The sequence below is a fragment of the Aquila chrysaetos genome, chromosome 5 (assembly GCF_900496995.4).
Source record: "Aquila chrysaetos chrysaetos chromosome 5, bAquChr1.4, whole genome shotgun sequence".
Lineage (NCBI taxonomy): Eukaryota > Metazoa > Chordata > Aves > Accipitriformes > Accipitridae > Aquila > Aquila chrysaetos.
The window spans coordinates 52,694,013-52,712,356 of record NC_044008.1 but is presented as its reverse complement, the minus strand read 5'-3'; the positions used below and the strand labels follow the sequence as shown (position 1 = coordinate 52,712,356).

Sequence of the window (18,344 nt, the reverse complement as noted above, 5' to 3'; positions counted from 1 at the left end):
TGGCGGCGGGCGCGGCCTGACGGGGCCTGCGCGCGCGGCGGGGGCGGCCGTTGGGCCGTCTGTGGGGCGGCGGGCGGGCGTCATGGCGTGCTCGCACAGCGTGGTGTTCCTGCTGGACACCGCCAGCCCGGGGCGGCGGGCGCGGCTCCAGCGCGGCGCCCTGCGGCTCCTCAACCACCTGGGCTGCCGCTTCGGCCTGCCCCGCCTCCGCTGGGCCTTCAGGTTCTTCGACTCGCTCGGGGGGCGCGGCGGGGCCTCGCGGGGCGGCGGCTTCCGCCCGCCGGGGCCCCACGCCTGGGCCCGCTTCGAGGAGGAGCTGGCGGAGCGGCTCGGGGCGCGGGGACCCGCCGCCGTCCTGCCCGGGCCGGCGTCCCGCGCCGCCCTCACCCACAACGGCCTCAAGGAGACGCTCCTCGACTTCCAGTGGGACCGCCCGGAGATCGCGTCCCCCGCCAAGCCGCTCCGCCGGAGCCGGAGGACGGGGCCGGGCGCCGAAGAGCCCCCGGATAGCCAGACGCCCCCCGAGGGCTTTGTGAACGCCGTCTTCCTCTTCTCCCCCTGCCCCCACTCGCGGAGGGAGCTGCGGCAGTTCGTGTCGGGGAGCGACGCCCCTTCCTCCCCTCGTGACCCGCCCACGGCTCAGGAGCTGGCGGAGAAACTCCTGCCCAAGACTGTCCAGGAGTTGATTGTGGACCAGAAGATCACCCTGTTCTGGGTGGACACTGCCGAGTGGCCTCAGGTAATGAGATTATACCGCACAGCTTTCAGCTATGGGTACTAGTGGGCCATCTTCTACACTACCTTCCCGTATAAGAAGGGAGAGCCGTTTTATGCTGTAGTCTTTGAGTGGTAGGGAAAGGTCTGCAGTTTCTGCCACGTAATCGTGTTCAGCAAGAGACTGAAATCTGGAATGGTAGTTCTCCCCGTGGAGATATATCAGCAATTGAGTAACTGTACAGTGTTTTTTGATGGGTCATCTTGTGCTTTGAGTTAGGTTGGAGTTACAGCTATTCAGAATTCCAGATAAACAGTCTGACAATTCAGGAGTCTAGATACATGCTTGAAAATATTAGCTACCTCTTAATTCAGTGGGAATAGTATTTTTTTTTATTGGGTTCCTAATAAGGTTAATAAATTCTATAAAATACCTGGAAAGCACTGTGTTAAGATGCTCTGTAGGTGTTTCTTATGCCAGTTTTTTCTAAAAGCATGCAATCTCTATTTGTTTGGATGGAAGTTATGTCACTGCCAACATTAACTTGAGATCTCTCTGTTACTTTATTTCAGCTGATCCAATCCCCAGATCATGTTGGATACTGGACAATGTTTGAACTGATCCATCAGATGGGAGGCACCATTTTGCAGTCTGAAACTTTAGTGCAATGTTTGAGTCACCACAGGGCAGATCTTGCTCATGGTTTTCTTGGAGACTCAGGTTCCCCAGTGCCACAGACTGTGCCTTGGACTATGCTTCTGCCATTGGATTCAACTTTGAACTGCTTGTTCTCAAAGCCGTCTGTGTTTCAAGCAGTATTCCCTCAGCAAGAAGGAACAGTGTTTCTCAGCATGCCTGGTAATTAAAAAAAAAAGAAATTGGTGTGCAGAGTAATAATTGAGATCTCTCATGCAGGGTCCTTGATAAGTTTCCCTTGTGAACAGTATGGGTATAAGTAATTTCAGATATTTAAGAGCCTAAGTTTAAAAAAAAAAAATTCCTGCATGTGCTCTAGTTCCTCTGATAAGACACCTATTAGCCCATATTTCTGATTTAGTCTCTTCAGTTTCCCATGCTTCCAGAGGTTTGGATGCCTGAAGAGCTCTTTGCTGGTTCCACCTTACATAGGTAATACACCCTTTTCTTCTAAATGCTTTGTCTCAGCTTCAATTTGGCTAAAGTAAGAACACAAAAAGTACCTTCAAAAGACAGCAGATTAGCTTTAAAGCAACATGAAGTGCGCATTGTCTCTTTAGGTGTCCCTTTGTGCACTTAGTTCCTCCATGAGAGCTTGGGAAGATCAGTTCTGCAATACGCTTATGGTAGAACTATTCCCAGTTTAATCTCTGAATTTGTTTTTCTTGCGTTGAAGTTGTCTCTTCATCTAGATGAAAAACCTGTTTTATAAGCTTTATCCTATCCTTGCACAGGAGGAAAGAAGCAGGAAAGCTGTGCTGTGGTCCTGGAACCCCTAGCCATGAGCCAAAGACAGCTGCATTGTCCAGTCAATATCTTCCTGAAAGGTAGCTTGACGTCTTGGAGCTTGACGCAGGCTGGCCACTTTCTCACAGAGAGCTGGATACTGCAGAGCTCACCGGCTGAGCAGGCAGAACGTAACAGGTCACTGTTTCATCAGCTCTTAAGGAGTCTAGTGACTGAAGAACTGCACATGGTAATTTTTTTTCTTTGCCTTAAACTAATATCTGTTCTGAAATGAGCTGTGACAAAAGGGGTGACAATGTATCATGTTGTGAAGACAATAGTAGTGGTATTTGTTGCACTGCAAATTGCTCATTTGGAGCTAAATATAGAACATTCTTTAGAAGGTCATGTAAATCTATAACCTGTTTGTAAAGTATAGGTCTCTGTATTTCTAGATAATGTAAACTTTGGGGTTTTTTTTCATGTAGGTTGCTGAGGTATCTCTATGTAAAACTTGGTGCCCCTGCACGGCTGTCTTATCACCACTTTCTGAGAGCACTGCAGTTCTGACTATACTTGGCACTGAGAAGACTGCTGAAGTTCAGCAGTGCAACCTTGAAGGAGCTGTAGTGGAGAACTCTTCCCAAGACCATGCTCTTCACATCCCAGATGTTGTGAATAGTGTGTTGAGTAAAATTAACACATCGGTGGAAGATTCTCTGGCCAGTATGGGTAGGTGTCAGCCAATGCAAAACTTACCATCTTTTGATCATCTCTAGATCTGATTTGGTGTGGAAAAATCTAAAACTAATAATTTCCTCAGCAAGGAATCTCTCATTTTTGGGACTTGTTAATTTCATCTTGTCTTCTGTGACTCGGGCCTTGTGATGCAGAAATCTGCACTGTTGTACCTTTCCGTTTTATTGACAGAGCATTAGTTTCCATTAGCTTGTAGACAAAGCGCAGCTACTTGTGCCTGGGGACAAGTTTTTAGAATGAGGTTTCCTAAAATGTGTCATGTAGGCCAGCCCTGGCCCAGTAAAGATTTTGGGTGGGGCTGCAAGGAGGCTGCTTTTAGCTCACCTGTTTTGTGTTATAGTAAATCTTAAAAAGAGTCTCCCTGCCTGATGTATTGGGTATTAAATTGTCTCTCCAGGAGCAAAGGTTTGGAAACCTCTGCTTTAGAGCCTCTGGAGGCTGGGACCTTCTGCCACTTCATTTAGTTTTCTAATTTTTTTTTGTGTGTCTGCTCACAGGAGAAGAAACTCCTATGCCAGAGTGGGTCGAACGGGAACTGTCCCATACAGGGGGCTGGCATCCTTCAATGCTTGAAGCATGGTATCCTGCATCAAATGCTTGTGGAGCAAGCTCAGATCTGATGGAGTCATTCAGGTATTTTTCTGAAACATGTCTCTCAGTAATAATCAAGGATTTCTGCTTCCTGTTAATGGAGTATGGCTGCAGTGTTGCTCAGAGTTCTAGAATTAAATGCTACTCTTAGTGCTTTTATTACTGTACTTAGTTTACTGTGTACTTTTGCTTCATTATGTCTTGGTGTATAGACAAAAGGAACCGGGAACAGGATGTTTGGGTAGCAGTTTGTGTGGATTAAGATCTTGACAGTCTCAGGAGTGATATAGGTGACTTAAAATGACCTTAAGCTACTTGGGGAAATGTCAGACTTCATCTGCTCTTATGGTATGATAAGATCCACTGCAAGATACTGAAGATAGTGGTTGTTATCACAGCTGGTATTTAGTAGGAATGAATAAACCTGTTTTCTTCAAAGAGCTTGTTGAGTGAAACAAAAAAAAAAAGCCTAATGCAGGATAGCTTAGATAGCGCGAAGCTGCTCATGTAGTTTTTTGGCATGGGTCAGTGGCATATCCATTGTACATCAGGCAACTCTTGTTATGCTTTTTTTGAACTTGGTGTCACCCTCTTGGTCTTTTTGTGTCTTTTAAGGAAGAGTTTTGGGGAGCAGGCATCGGAAGAGTACTAGCATGCTTTAGGCACACTATATTGCTGTGGACTGGCACCTAGAAAAACTGGATTCCTGTCCACTGGGAACTTGGGATATGCCTCCCACTCCCATATTTTGTGATAACTGTATTAAATGGCTCTTCTATATAGTCTCCTGCAGGTTCCTTGTGCTAATGGGAAGGATGATGCAGACCAATCTGAAGTGGAACTCTCGGAAAGGCTATCTGAGCTGTACCAGAGAAAATTCAGTGAAACATCTGCTGCAGCTGGACCAGGAAATAATAAAAGAAGACGTATGTATACTTCGGGATTATATGTGTGTGTTGTCAATTAAAGATCATAAAGACTTCTCAGCGGGCCTTTTCAATGCATGAACCCTAGAGATCTGTCCTCTCCTCTGAGTAGCCGCATGCTTTAGATTTTTTTTATTTAGAGACAGCATTATTTACATATTAATATTAGGATTGTCCTTTAGTACAATCCAAATGACTCTAATTCAAGGCTGTGCAGTGACTGACAAAGCTGTTAAAAAGCAGCATGCAGAGCTTTGCAGTTTCACTAACTGTTGAAATAGGGACCGCTCCAACTAGTAGTAAATATTGCAACCTCTCAAGTTTGTTCTAATTTTGAGAAATAAAACACTTTCTTCTAGAAGAGTTTTATCATTGCATTTCAGTACACTAACCACAGTTGATTATATTCTGACCTGATATATCCCTAAGTCTTGCTCTGTCAGCTATGTCGATTTCTGTGATACAAGATTGCTTCCTATATATGTAACTTCTGGTTATACCTGTGTAAGTTCTTATGCAGAGCAACAGTTTTCACCTGCTTTTTACTTTTGGTCATGTTTTCCACAAGAAGGTTACTAATCTCACTTGGCAGTAACACAGAATTCAGTATTATGCTCTACCTTGGGTTGATTTCCTGCCCCAGTATGTCTGACAGTAGAACTCTCTTTTTGTGGCATTGCAGGTGGGGTTCCCCGAACTCCAGTGAGGCAGAAGATGAAGACCATGTCCAGATCCCTGCAGATGCTCAACGTAGCAAGACTGAACGTAAAAGCTCAGAAGTTTCAACCTGATGGTGTGCCATCAACAGTCAATGAGAAGGTTCCGCAGAAGCTTTCATCAAAAAGATTGGATGAAAAAGTGGAAGAAAAGGAAAAGGCACTTAAAATATCAATAGGTATGCATTATCAGTTCTGATATTTGTAGGAGGTCATATGGAATTTGTATGGAAGGGAGAGGGAAGGATAATAACGGAGTAGTGGGTGCTAGGGAGAAGATCAATGTTTGGGTTACTGTATCTTCAGCTTGGCACAGAGCGGTTATTTTTTTCCACCGTTTTACCAGTTAGTTTCTAAAAATGTTTACAACCTAGTGTTACAACTACTCCTGGGGTTAGTTTCTTGCCTTGTCTCCATCTGAAAAAAGCAATAAGGAACTATCTTTTTTCTTTAACCAAAAGGAGTAGAGGGGAGTGCCCTATTTACTAATTATGCAGAAGTAAAGGAAATTTCTTGACTGCTACAGTAACCTGAAAGCTTGCTAATCTACTCGGAACTAAGCTTATCATTTGTCATGGGTTTGGAGCTGGGACTGCTTCTGTTAGTGTTCTGTGGTCTGGATATGTCTTTGCTGGAGAAAATATATCTTTTGATGACCTCTGTGCCCCTCTTCAGCTGAAATGGGTGTTTTATCAGTAAGGTGTGGTGAACAGGCATTTAGTTAACTTGGACCATTTCCCTTGCAGACTTCAAAACTGAGGAGGAACTGCAGTTCCATTTAATTGCAAGCTACCAGAAGGCTGTTGCTGAGGGAGTTCTTTCATCTGTGTGTGCCCAGAATATGATTATGGTCATTAAAAGGTTCTTGAAAGTACAAGATACCAAAGAGAAAGAGGTAGGTAAGAGCATGTGGGCAGGGTTGTTACTGATCTGGAAATGAAAGTTTTTAATATTTTAGGCTACCTTTCCTTCATCTTACCTGAAGTTTTTATGCACAGTTGCACGTAGTCAAAACCACAACTGCTAACTACTCCTATCTGTGCTGACTCAATAGCGAAAAACTGTAGGTAGTTGTAAAGAGTGTAGGAAAATCCATTTTGGTTGTCAGTTTACACCTTTACTAAAGATTGCAACAGATGTCTTTTTCATTTACATTGACCTCATTCTAAATTCTAATTTCACTTATTCAAAGACAGTATTTTAAAAAATACATTCTTGAAAACCATATTTTAAAAAAGATGTATCTTCTGGTTTTTCTTTATATGGCAAATCTAGGCCTACTACTTTTCCAGGAAAGAAAAATAGTTCAGGGTATTTCTTACACTCTTTAACACTGCTTATAGATTTAAAGTAACTCACTGAAACCAAAATTGGTAAACTTGTGAGTAATTGAAAAAAATAGTGTGAAAGACAAATCTTATAGTTACTGAAGAAGGCCTGAAGCTGCAAACAAGTGTCCTTCTCTATGATTTTAAGCTACAATTTCTTCTGTCTCATGTCATTGTGACTTTGCTACTAAAAGAAAAAGAGAATTCTTTTCCTTGAAGGAGAAGAGAAAAATTGAGCTATTCCCAAAAGAATGGGTCAACAGAGGAGGGGTGGGGGGGAAAACCTGTCCTGCAGACAGGGAACAGACTTGAAGTTTTTGCTGTAATTATGTGTCTCTGCAGGTGGCCTGTGTGGAAAGAGTTAGAAACCATCTCCTGAAGACCAGCAAAATGCTCAGACAACAGCATGGCTTACAGAAGGAGGCCAAAGTCAGAGAGTATGAGACACTCTATTTACTTCAACTTCTGAGATACTGTGGAGCTGGTTAGCGATTTTTAATGGTGGCTTTTTTGTACAAGTGGAAAAGTATTTACATGGGGTAAATATTCGAAGGAGAATCTCTGGTCACAGTAAAAACATTTCATTAAATTCAAATATACATACGCTGTGTGATAAGCATTGCAGCCTATATCTGAAATGAGGCATCTCCCATGCCACCAAAATGAAATGCTAACCAAATTACGCTGTCAGAAGGAGCCACTTCCCCTCCCATTGCTTTTTTGAGCATACCTTTTGCAGTAAATATGCTGTTTCCACCAGAAAAAAGGCGGGGAATGATTACTTGTTTTCTTAGGTGCCGACTTCAGGTGTTTTTGCGCCTTGAGTTATGTCTTCAGTGCCCTTCACTGCAAAGTAACACTGACAAAATGGAGCAGCTGTTAGAAGAGGCAAGTAAATTATACACCAGGTTGTGTTTCTGGATGGCACTAGAAATGTGGACCTGGAACCTGTAGTTTTCCCTTGGTCTTACTGTAACACTTTATATTACTTGCTAAAAAAAAATCTGGTGTTGCAACTGTCACAACTTAATCTGTTTTCCCACTGACTTTCTCTTCCAGATGACAGATATGCTGCGCATTTTATGTCTGACTGAAGACCCAGGGTATCTTACAAAGTTTCTAGAGGAAATATTAGAATTGTAAGTTCTTTAGCATGACTTAAGTGTTACTGGGGACTGTGGTTTTGGTTGGATATCTTCTTTGAGTAAACAGCAATCTACAGCTTTGATTTACTGCATCTTTGTAATTTTCAGAAGTTTAGGCATGTGCTGTTTGTTATATCTTGATTAAAGAAAAAGTAGCTGATAAGCAAGTAAACTAATGAAAGAGTTGATTTTCAGTTGGTTTTTTTTAATTGACACTTAAGAACAAAGATTTAGTTCAAACTTTGGGATTGAAACACTGACAGTTTTATGGGGCATTGTATTTGATGTGGGTTCTCTCTGATGCTCTAGGTATGTGAATTCTATACCAAAGACCCTTGGAGATATTTACTATGGTCTTGGTACACAAATACCCCTGAAGCTGGCATCTGTTCTGCCTTCAGACTTCTTCAGTGATGACTCTGTGACTCTGGATAGCAAATCTCCAGGCCTTCCACCATCTTTATCATCTGCCTTAACTCCCAGTGCTGTTCACCTACTCACTGAGAGTGATCAGCTGGAGGAGCTGCGCACCAGATCTGCCAAAAAGAGAAGGTAATAATTCCAAATAGGAGGCAGCTTGTTGCAGCCTGGGCTGTGGCTGAGGAGTTGTCTAAACTACAGCTCAGTCATTGTTTCTGTTGCTGGAGAGCTAGTTGGGGCGAGCTGACACCCGCTGATAGCTCTGCAAGCCTGAGAGAAATATTAATTTTTCATTTTAACTTGCCATTGTTGACTATATCAAAGTGTAATCTTGATTCTGTATGTGTATCTTTTGCACAAGTAGAGTTCACGGGCATCTTCCATCAGAGAAAGAGGATGTTCTACTGTGCAGTAGATGACCCTATATCGTTAAAGTTAAAACTGCAATTTACTGTAGACCTCTATGTTGGGGGTCCTGTGTACATGTTGGCAAACTGTGAAATGAGCTTTAATACCAACCTTAAAGTTAGGTATAGCTATTTATATTGCAGATCATCTTTCAGTGTTGTAATGTGAAGTACCAATGCAATTTGCAATCTGAATTTAGGTAAAGACTTCCTATCTCTAGAGTCAAACCTAAGTTTAATTGTCATTAGGTTGATAACTATGCTTCTGATCTTATTTTAATTTAAACTTTGTATACTTTCTAAAGGAATAGTGTATTAGCCAGACACAGGAGCATGACAGAAGCACCACAGAACCTGCGTCAAATTGAGATTCCCAAGATAACCAAGAATCCCATCAGAAAGGTAAAACCTTCCAAGAGGATTGTGTGTGTTTTGCTTCTGTAGGGGTGCAGCAATGTTGTGAAGTGACACTTGAGTGCAAAAACTCTTGCTCTGTATTCACTTAGTAAGTATGCCCTGTATCAGCTGTGCAGAGATCAAAATTGGTTTGAGGGAGAAATTGAAATAATGTGTGGTTCAGAGCTTACAGTTAGTATTCTTAATAATTAAACATAACATGCTGGTGAGGCTAATTTCTTTCTTGTTTCAGGAGAACTTGTGTTCTTACCTTGCCACTGAGAAGTCCCAACAGATGCCTTTGTTGCAGAAAGCAGCAGTGCAAGGTATATTAACTTCTAGCTTTTCCATGGAAAGGTGCATCTTCAGCACATGTTCTCCCTGTAAATTTTAGTGAGCTGTGATGAAATTATGCTGAAGCATGCTGGAAATCGAAGGAAGTTTTGCTGAATTCTGCAAAAACTTTGAGGAAAAAATAATCACTGTATTCTGTGTGTGCTCACATGCAGAAAACTTAAATCATGTATCCTGAAAAGAAAACCTTTCCATTCTTCCTTGAACCTTGTAATTATTTCCATCTTCTCTGTCCTGAAAAGAAAATGAGGACAAGAGTGAACTCCTATATCTGGAAACAGGCTAGCTCTCTGCAAAATACTTAATAAAATTAAATCCTACATAGCATTCTCTGCACCAACATATACTTCAGTGGAGATTTTGTAGCTCACTTAATGTTTCTCTGTCTGGAATGCTGACTGGCTGCTTTTTCTGCTATGGATCTGCTCATAGCTTATTGCTGGGATAATGCAAATAATGCAAATTTGTAAGAGAAGTCCAGGATGGACTTGTTCCAGTAGCAGAAAAGCAACTTTTCAATGCTTTGTGCCCTCTAAAAAGTTGTTTTTCTATGCTGGTATGTGATGTTCCCATCTCTAGTGGCCTGACAAAATTACCTTCCTGTGATTTCCACCCCTCCTCCCCCCTTTTTTTCCCTTTTAATCTGATAATTTCTTGCTTTGTCTTGCCTCACAGAGGTTACAAAGGTAAGGAGGAACCTCTTCAATGAAGAAATACTTTCACCATCGAAAAGGTCTATGAAGAAGATGCCCTAGAAGCCAGTCAGTATCTGCTGTGGAAGGCTTAAGTTACAAATGCACTGATGAAGGCACTAAAGGTAGGATATGACTTGCACATGTAGGATTGCTGTGGAAGAGCTTTTGCTAAAATTCCTTTTTTTGCATGCTCAGTTCTATGAAACAATTAATTATGACATATTTTTAATGAAAGAGGAAAATATTTTTAGATCACTGCTGTGGTGTTTTGGAGGGTGAATAGGATGGTATTGAAACTGAAACCTATTTTTTATTGAACTCGTTCTGGCTCATAAAGAAAACTGTTAAAAATGCTTGGTTAAAAAAGGATCGGAGAATGAAAGTTATCTCAGTAGGTTAATTTATGTCTGACAGTCAGTACTATTAATAATATTGAGGGAGTGGGAAGGAAGTGTAGACCCCGGACTCATAGCTCATAAGTTATGATGATAGCTTATGAGTGCTGAGAGACTGATGCACAATGATTCTATATTGGCTGTCATTCTTCAACTGAAGCCTGTACAAAACTATGTATTTATTTGTCTGAACTGCTTTATAATTATGTGATGTTATAGCTCTTGCTTGATTCTTAGATCATCGCAAGTTATTGACCAAGAGAGTTGCAGAAACACCACTACATAAGCAGGTCTCCAGGAGGCTACTACATAAGCAGATCAAAGGCCGGTGAGTAAGCTCTTTCTGAATTTCTTCATTAAGTATTGGATGCCTAATTAATGGCTGTGAGTGCAAGAACCAGGTATCATCTTTGTGGTCAAAGTGTCGTCTTCACCTAAGGCAGTAAGAGAACCAGTGGGGGCTAAGTTCTGTTGTCTCACTGGGGAGAAATACTGCTTGCTTCATCATGTAGGTCAGGGTGCTTTAATACCTGCAGCTAGCTACTGTTTAGGTTCAGTTGCTGTTTCGAGGGCTTCTGAAGAAAAGGCCTGTGCTGTGTTTTGTGCTCCAGGCTGAAATTTAACATTTACTTCCATGTAGAACTGTTACCTATACAGCTAGACAGTTACCCATACTCAATCGAATGTTAATAGGAGGCAAAGTGCTTACTAATTGCTCACTTAGAGTAGCCCACAAAGCCATATATTGTTGTAGAATAGAGTACTGCTTTTCAATCTATGTGGTAAGTTCTGTTTTTGGAAATGTGAACAGTATGCCAAGTCCAAAATGTCTGCTGTTTCTCAAGGTCTTCTGATCCAGGTTGTGACACTGGTGTTGTAGAAGAATCTCCAGAGAAAGCCATAAATGGTAAGCACTTATTTTTTATTAAAGGTGGTTTTGCTGTGTTGTAGCTAAGAGGAGCATGCTTCAATTTAGGTAATTCATGAATAGTCAGTACAAAAGTATTGTACTATTCTGTTGGTGGAGCACAGCCTTCTCTGACAGAACCACTTGCTGCTCGCTGCTTTGACAACCCTGTATAGCAGAAGTTAAGAAAGAAAGGTAGATAGTAACTCTTTTAAATGAAAATACATTAAGGACTTTGAGGATGAACAAGATTCTGAGCTGCTATAATTACTGTCAAACCAGCACATGTGGGTGTTGGTTTTTTTAATGTAACTTCAACATGTTGTGCTGTGGCCCTAACACTGCTCTGATTTCTACTGTAACAGATAGGCACCTGGCTCTGTGAAGTGTTTCTATGTTATGTTGGCTATTGCTGTTTCTTAGTCCCAGGAAGGAAGGAGAAAACAGCATGGTTGGGCAAGTGGAAGATGAAATCACTAGTAAAAAGAGACAGGAGCTTTAACTAATCATTTAACCTGGCTGTAACTTGAATTGAACATGGCTTTTCTAGCATTCCTTTCCATATAATTGCTAGAGAGAGGGATGAGAGTAATCATGACTTAGAGGAGGGGGCATCATGATTGGAAGAGGATTTGTATGCATTAATGTTCCAAATCCCCAAGAAAGTTGAAGCTTGCTTCTTCGCATGCTTGCCTTCCTACATGAGATAGTTAGCTGTGTGGAAGTTTCTTCTTAGAGTGTGTTCTTCTTGGTTATGAACTATTCCTGAAGATGTCCCCATGGTTGAGGGAGAGAAAGAAGGCTCAATCTCCAATATCCTTACCTTTTCAGAAGCAGGCTTGAGAAGAAGCCCACGCATCAAACAGCTGTCTTTGAATAGGACCTGCTCTGGTGTTTTCTATTCCACTACACAGCCCAGCTCACAAAATTCACACCGAGTCCATCAGGGACAAGAAGAGAGCTGTACACTGCCAGATGTAGAAGGTACTGAATGGGATTTGAGCAGGCTGATATTGCTGATCTGAAAAGCTGGCATGGATAGCTCTGATTTGATTTGTCTCTACAAGAGACTGTAAGAAGTTAAGAGCTATTGTGTAATATCTTCTGTAGACAGAAATTCATCCCCAGTAATTATTTTTGAACTGGGATACTGAATTTAGAGGATGGTAAGGCAGCTATTTCTATGATGAATACACTGCCATCTTAAGAAACCAGTCAGGCCCATCTAACAGAATACCACTTGATTGTCAGTCTGCATTCCCTAAATGCAGTGAAATCCCTGTAAAATATGGGACAGAAATCCTAAAGCTTACTTCAGTCTACTTTGGCAGCATAAAGGAATGACTGATGGGATCTTCTTTGCTGGCTTTCTCAGTAGGATTATCAGCTATAAATGGTGACATTTGGTTCTTTATATTGTACTTACTAGAATCCTTAGTTGTGAACCAGAACTTTCTTAAGCTAAAAGCTATAAATAGAATAAGAGGCTGAGCTATTTTGTACTTTTTTCTGCTAGAGCACTCTTTCTACAGATGGATATTAGTTTCGTATTGGGAAATAACAATAATTCTGGTGAAGCTTTAACAGCTGGCTAGAAAAGAACATGCCAGGGCTATAGGCTTTGTATGCTACTTGTCCATACGTCTGAAGTGATTGAGACAATTGTTTGTGGCAGGTTACTTGGTGTTAGTTGTATTGTACTGTTCCACTTTATAGGCATTAAGCAGCATTCAGAGAGCCCCACTGTCCAGACTCCCAAGAGGTTTTTCTTTGGTGCAGTCATTGACGTGTGTAGTCCTGCAGTGAAGCATTCACCTGGAAGGAGGAGAACAAGAAAAGATTCTTTAAACTTAGAGGAGCTGACTGCCTGTCAGGTAGAAACACTTACCTCTCTCTTCCTATCCCCTGTTTCAATTCATGTTTAGTGAGACCTACACATCTTAAATTTAGTGTTTCTGTTAAGTCTAATCAAATGTTCTTTGTGTTTTAAATCTTGAGAAGTAAATATCAAGAGGGGTAGATAATACTGCTGGAATAGAACAAGCATGATTCTTTTTTTTTTTTTTTCCCCTGCAGACTCCTAGAAAAACACCTCATAAATTTTCCCAGAAGCCACTGAATTCTGCCAGTAAGCTACCAAGGAGGTCACCTCGCATTCTCCACAGGACACCACAGAATCTGGAGAAGACTGTTGGCAAAAGTCCAGCTGCTAAGCAGACTGCAGCTAAGTGTCTGGGAAAGTACTTTTCTCATCCTGTACAAAGGGTCAAATCGCCATCTGCGTTAACTGAAAGTAAGAGGGTTCACTTACTGCAAGTAATTTCTAAGGATTGTTCTCCAGCAGAAGGACTTTCCCCTCCTTGCAAAGAGGCTGGCTTACAAATACCAGAACCTGAAGGGTTTGCAGTGCTCAATGCCTCATTATTACCTCTGACACCTTCAAATCCAGCTGCTTCTTCCCCCTCTGCTGTCCAGGAAAGATGTTTTACAGAACTGCAAACTCCAACAAGACGTTCTTCGAGATACCTCTCAAAATTAGCATCTCCAGTTAGTACTTGGAGGCAAATCCTCTCAAAGGAAATTCAGGTGCAGTCAGATCCGTTATCTCAAGCAATTAAAAGTACTCCCAGGAAACCTGAAGATCCAGGTTCAAAATTATGTACCAGCCCACTGGGTGCAAAAATATCACAGCTCGCTGTGAGGCTAGAGCCTCCCTTCAGTTCTCCTCTCTGTGAAAGTTCCACGAGCACTGTAACAATCTGCTCTCCTTCCCACACGCAGGCTAGGGAGTCTGACCGGGAGCTTAGTGCATTTAAACCATCTTTTCAAAAATCTCCAGGTATTACTGGCACTTCACTGAGGTCCCTGCTTCACACATCCAAGCAGGCCAAATGTGGACCAAATTCTGGAGGAGAGAACCTCACACTTGCATGTGCAACACCACCTGAAAATAAGGACAATCATCATGATAGTGGTAGTAACTCTTCTGTAGAAAGCCTTCAGCTTTGTCAGTCCCCAGTTACAGAAGATAGCCCTTTATCAGAGAAAAATAAACAGATGGATGTAGTGTCTCAGAAGTCTTTTCCAAGAGAGGAAGCAGAAGACTTGGAAAAGCATTTGTCTCCAAAGCCTTCTGCTGGAGGGCAGGTATATGCACAGAATGCTGAGATAGAGTGTGAGCAATTGGTTAAGGAGGGAAACTCCAGTGCAAACACCTGTGAGTCATTCCTAAGTGGTTCTCAAACAGTTAGTGATGAGTTGGAACCAAGAACCCTGCTGAGAGAAGAATATATGGGGCTGAAGGCTCCAAGTCTTAAGAGACATTCCAGATTTTCCCTGAATACTACACCTCCTATGCCAAAGTCTGCTCCTGCCTATTCTTTACGCTGCACTGCAGACAGGAGGCAGCGGGAGGCTGCAGCACGGATGGGAAATCCTCAACTTCTAGCCAAGTTCTCTACTCCTAAAAGTCGTTGCAAACTGCCTTCTGTTAGCACACCGACTTATGAGGTTGAACTTGAAATGCAAGCTTCAGGCCTGCCCAAACTTCGCATTAAGAAAATTGGCTCTTGCTCATCGTTGGAAGTTCAACCTGAAGCAAATGCCAGCAAACCCAAGGGAGGAGAAAGCCCCTTTGGTGATCTTGCTATGACCTGGTGTAGCAAGCACCCGGGAAAACTAGCAGCTGCCTGTGTTTCGCCATCCTGCTTTCGCTCTTTCCACAGTACACCTGGGAAAGGTAGAGGACAGACCTACATATGCCAGTCATACACCCCAACAAGCTGTGCCTCTAACGCCACCTCGCCATCCCCCTTAGAAGCAGGAGTTCCCTGGACGCCTTCTCCAAAGCAGAAAGGGAAGACTACCCCTGATGCTATCAACGATTGGCCTCGGAGAAAGAGAGCAGCAGGCAGTACTGCTAATGCTAGCTGTGGTCAAAGTGAGAAGAATGCTGATGAACAGAAAAGAATGTCAACAGGCAGAGAAGGAGAGATGAAGACCTTGGAGCATTGTAGCAGCAAAGTAACAAATACTCTTGGGGAATTTGAACTGGAAGGGATCTACAGGCTCCAGGACCAGGCATCTCCTAGTGACTCTGAATCCAGGGCTGATGAGGACTCTGCCATGGGAACTTTTGGCTTGAAATCTCGGAAGCGGGTCTTTACGTATCTATCACCAGAAAAGGAGGAGAATCATGATGCCAAGAGATCTTGCACTGATAGGGGCAACTTGGATCTCACTGACTTTTCCAGAGATGAGGGCAACAGAAGCAAATCAGGGATGGACTCTGTACTTCCTGAGAGACAAGGAGCATGTGCGCTCATAACCCTTGAGCAGTGCAGTTGTGTAGGGGATGATGATGTCTTCCTTTTGTCAGGTAATTAAGTGGCATGAGTGACACTCCATTGAAATTCAGAGATGGTTAAAAGTGTGGGGTAAACAAAAACAGGAACACAATTGTTTTCTGTCTGACTATCTGAGGGAGAATGAGGTGGAGAGGGAGAGTGGGTTGTAAATGACATGGAAGTTAATTATGTGGAGAGGCAGACTGGATGTGATGAGTTCATCAATGGAGTGTTAGTGATGGGAGAGAGATCAGAGAAATATGAAAGAGCAGGAGGCTGGAAGAATTAAAAGGAAGGTTTGAGAACTTGGGGGGGGGAGGATCCCAATTGCATATGACTGGTGATTTATTTGGGTCTGTGTTGATGCTGCTAGCTGTTTCTGCCCAGCATCCAGCACTGAAGCCAACTGTCTTAAGTCTAAAGCTTTAGTATAGACTGGAGCCCTGGCAGGGTTAGTCCTGTGGATGTTGATATTTATTGGTGCTCCAATTATTCTATCTGCCTGCAGTGGCAGGCCTATTGAAAGTGGGTATCAGAAATGATTGCCTTGCTAGCAGTAATGTTGTATTGGTAGGTATTTAACTTTACCTCTGCTTTTGCTGTGGGTACTGATGATTCAGCTGACCTTGATGAAACAGGCTGTCTCAGCTCTGTAAGCAAGGCCTTCTGAATTTCAAATACTTAATCCAGTATTGTTCTAGAAATTAGGTGTTACAGGGGACTATGGCAGATGTTGTTCTGTAGTCATTGCATGCCCTGAAGCATTAAGCTTGTGACTGTTTCCTCTTGCAAGGAAGGGTTTGTATACAGAGGCAGTGCCTTACTCATTCAGCAGGTATCACTGAGAAAAATGGGCAAACTTCAAAGCCATGTTAGTCCATATTCAGGACAGGAAATAATAGCAGTATTTAGCCTTAAGCTGGTCCTGTAAGAGACTTTCTGTACCTACAGACCTTGTTTTTGTATTTACAGATCATCATGGTTGTAACAGGTTTTTTTTTCAGGACACATGAGTTAACTGAAGAGTAACTATGTTTAATACCAGTGAAGTGCTTTTCTACTAAACCACCTAAGAAAATTAAATGTGCCAAGAGCTAATTCCAGACTTCCGTTTACCTTTCTTGATGCCAGAAACCCACTGTGCCAGCCTAGATTTTGTTTCAGATAAACTCCAAGTATCACTTGTACTGATGGAAATTTTGAGGTAGAATAAAGGCTGTGTATGAAACTTACCTGAAAGCACTCTTGAGTTGTCAGTTTACTGCAGCATCTTGCTGTGCTTCTCTAGGCTCAACTCCACCAGTGAAGAGTGTGCTCTCTGCTACCAGCCTTCTAGCACTGACCCAGTCTCCGCTGTTGTGCCAGGGGCAAACACCACCATCTCGGAGAAAGTGTGTTCAAGGTAACCACCTGTGCTGTAAGGAAAGGCTGGGCTTGAGCAGACTAGGTGTGCTCTCTGCTTGCCTGCAACTAAATGAGAACAAAAGCATACTGTGCTAGGGATTGGTCTTTGTGCAGAACACCTGTGGCTGTATCTGCCATTTCTGCATTCAGTGTCCCGATCTCACATGCTTCCACAAAGCTTGGCATGAAGTGGGAAGTTTGGAAGGGAGGGGAGGTAGCAATGAAGAAAGAGCGTAGCTTAGTAGGAAGGGTGCTGTACTGTTCTTGTTTCCAGTTGGTATTTGGCTTCTTGGAGTCACCGGTAAACTTTGGCAAACTGGCTTTAATTTATTTTTTCTGTTTTGTAGAAGAGGAATCTGATGCTTTTGAAATTACTGCCAACCAGGAGCTGTCTCCATTCCACATCATGGCTTCCAGGAAGCATCCCCTTAGCAGGACTTACTCACGGAAAAAGCTGCTCAGCTGAAGTTTGGAGCCACAACAGTATGGGAAACTTTGCGTTATTCCAGCTATACAACATTGTTTTTAACAAGGACCGTATATTTGGTGCTGGACTGGAGCTGTTTTGTGTTGGTAGGAGACTGGATGCAAGCGTATGACAGTGGAAATAAGGCCCCCTCTCAAAGTTTGGGGGTTTTTTTAACCTCAATTGCAGCATCTCTCCACCCATTCAAAGCCTAGCTCAGTCTTTCTGGTACTTCTCCTGCACGGGGTAGCTGAGTTCTGCAGTGAAGGTTCAATTCTGCTATGTAAAGAGGGAGAATTGTCACTTTTCTGCAGTGAAGGTTCAATTCTGCTATGTAAAGAGGGAGAATTGTCACTTTTCTGCAGCTTTCTTGTAAAATAAACTGATGTGAATTTTCATTGTGTCACTTAATCAGAAATCTGTCTTTAGCCCAAGTGATGGGCAAGGGATTGGGGCTGCAGGAAGAAGGATGCTGGAGGTGAATGAGCACAAAACAAGTTGCATGCTCCTGCTGTGTATCTTGTCCTGATACTAACTGGATCCCTCTGTTAGTTGCATCCAGTTTGCCACAGCTTAGTGGGAAAATAACAAGCAGATTAACTCTGATAGATTGAGTAAATTGCTCAGCAATACTTGACAAATGCCAGAAGAGTACAGAGGAAGGGAAGGATAACTTCGCTGGGAACAGGGAGGGAGAGAAGTTTGATTCTCCCTCTTTGTAGATCACTAATGGTTTGGTGTATCTGCTCCTAGCCACTGCTGGGTAAGCAGGTGCTGATGGAGTAACTTTGTTGTCCTTCCCTGCAAACTTGCAGTGAGCCAGAGAGGACTGGCTGGGGAAGCTTCCTTGAGTGATAAAACTTGGATGGACTAACTGGAGATGACAGTTCAAACATTACTGTACCAAACTGAGTCACTGATTAAATAGTGACTTAGGTGCCTGTGACATATG

General features: G+C 42.7%; 1 protein-coding gene and 1 long non-coding RNA gene across 2 annotated transcripts; one reads left to right on the top strand and one right to left on the bottom strand.

The window, feature by feature from the left end:
• On the top strand, positions 1-17,790 carry TICRR (TOPBP1 interacting checkpoint and replication regulator). The gene is given in 23 exon segments (XM_030014954.2): positions 1-739; positions 1,288-1,573; positions 2,146-2,387; positions 2,626-2,869; positions 3,394-3,529; positions 4,271-4,413; positions 5,096-5,308; positions 5,876-6,024; positions 6,800-6,894; positions 7,252-7,345; positions 7,517-7,596; positions 7,912-8,154; positions 8,735-8,831; positions 9,079-9,151; positions 9,855-9,928; positions 9,930-9,996; positions 10,507-10,597; positions 11,115-11,176; positions 12,008-12,160; positions 12,893-13,050; positions 13,253-15,554; positions 16,811-16,924; positions 17,274-17,790. Coding segments are annotated over 23 exon segments (5,892 nt in total). The 5' UTR covers positions 1-82; the 3' UTR covers positions 17,393-17,790.
• LOC115341637 lies at positions 6,910-9,191 on the bottom strand. The gene is made up of 2 exons (XR_003923470.2): positions 9,097-9,191; positions 6,910-7,316 (listed from the first exon to the last, which is right to left on the bottom strand). It is a non-coding gene; the product is annotated as an uncharacterized LOC115341637 (long non-coding RNA).
• Positions 17,791-18,344: the final 554 nt, after the last annotated feature.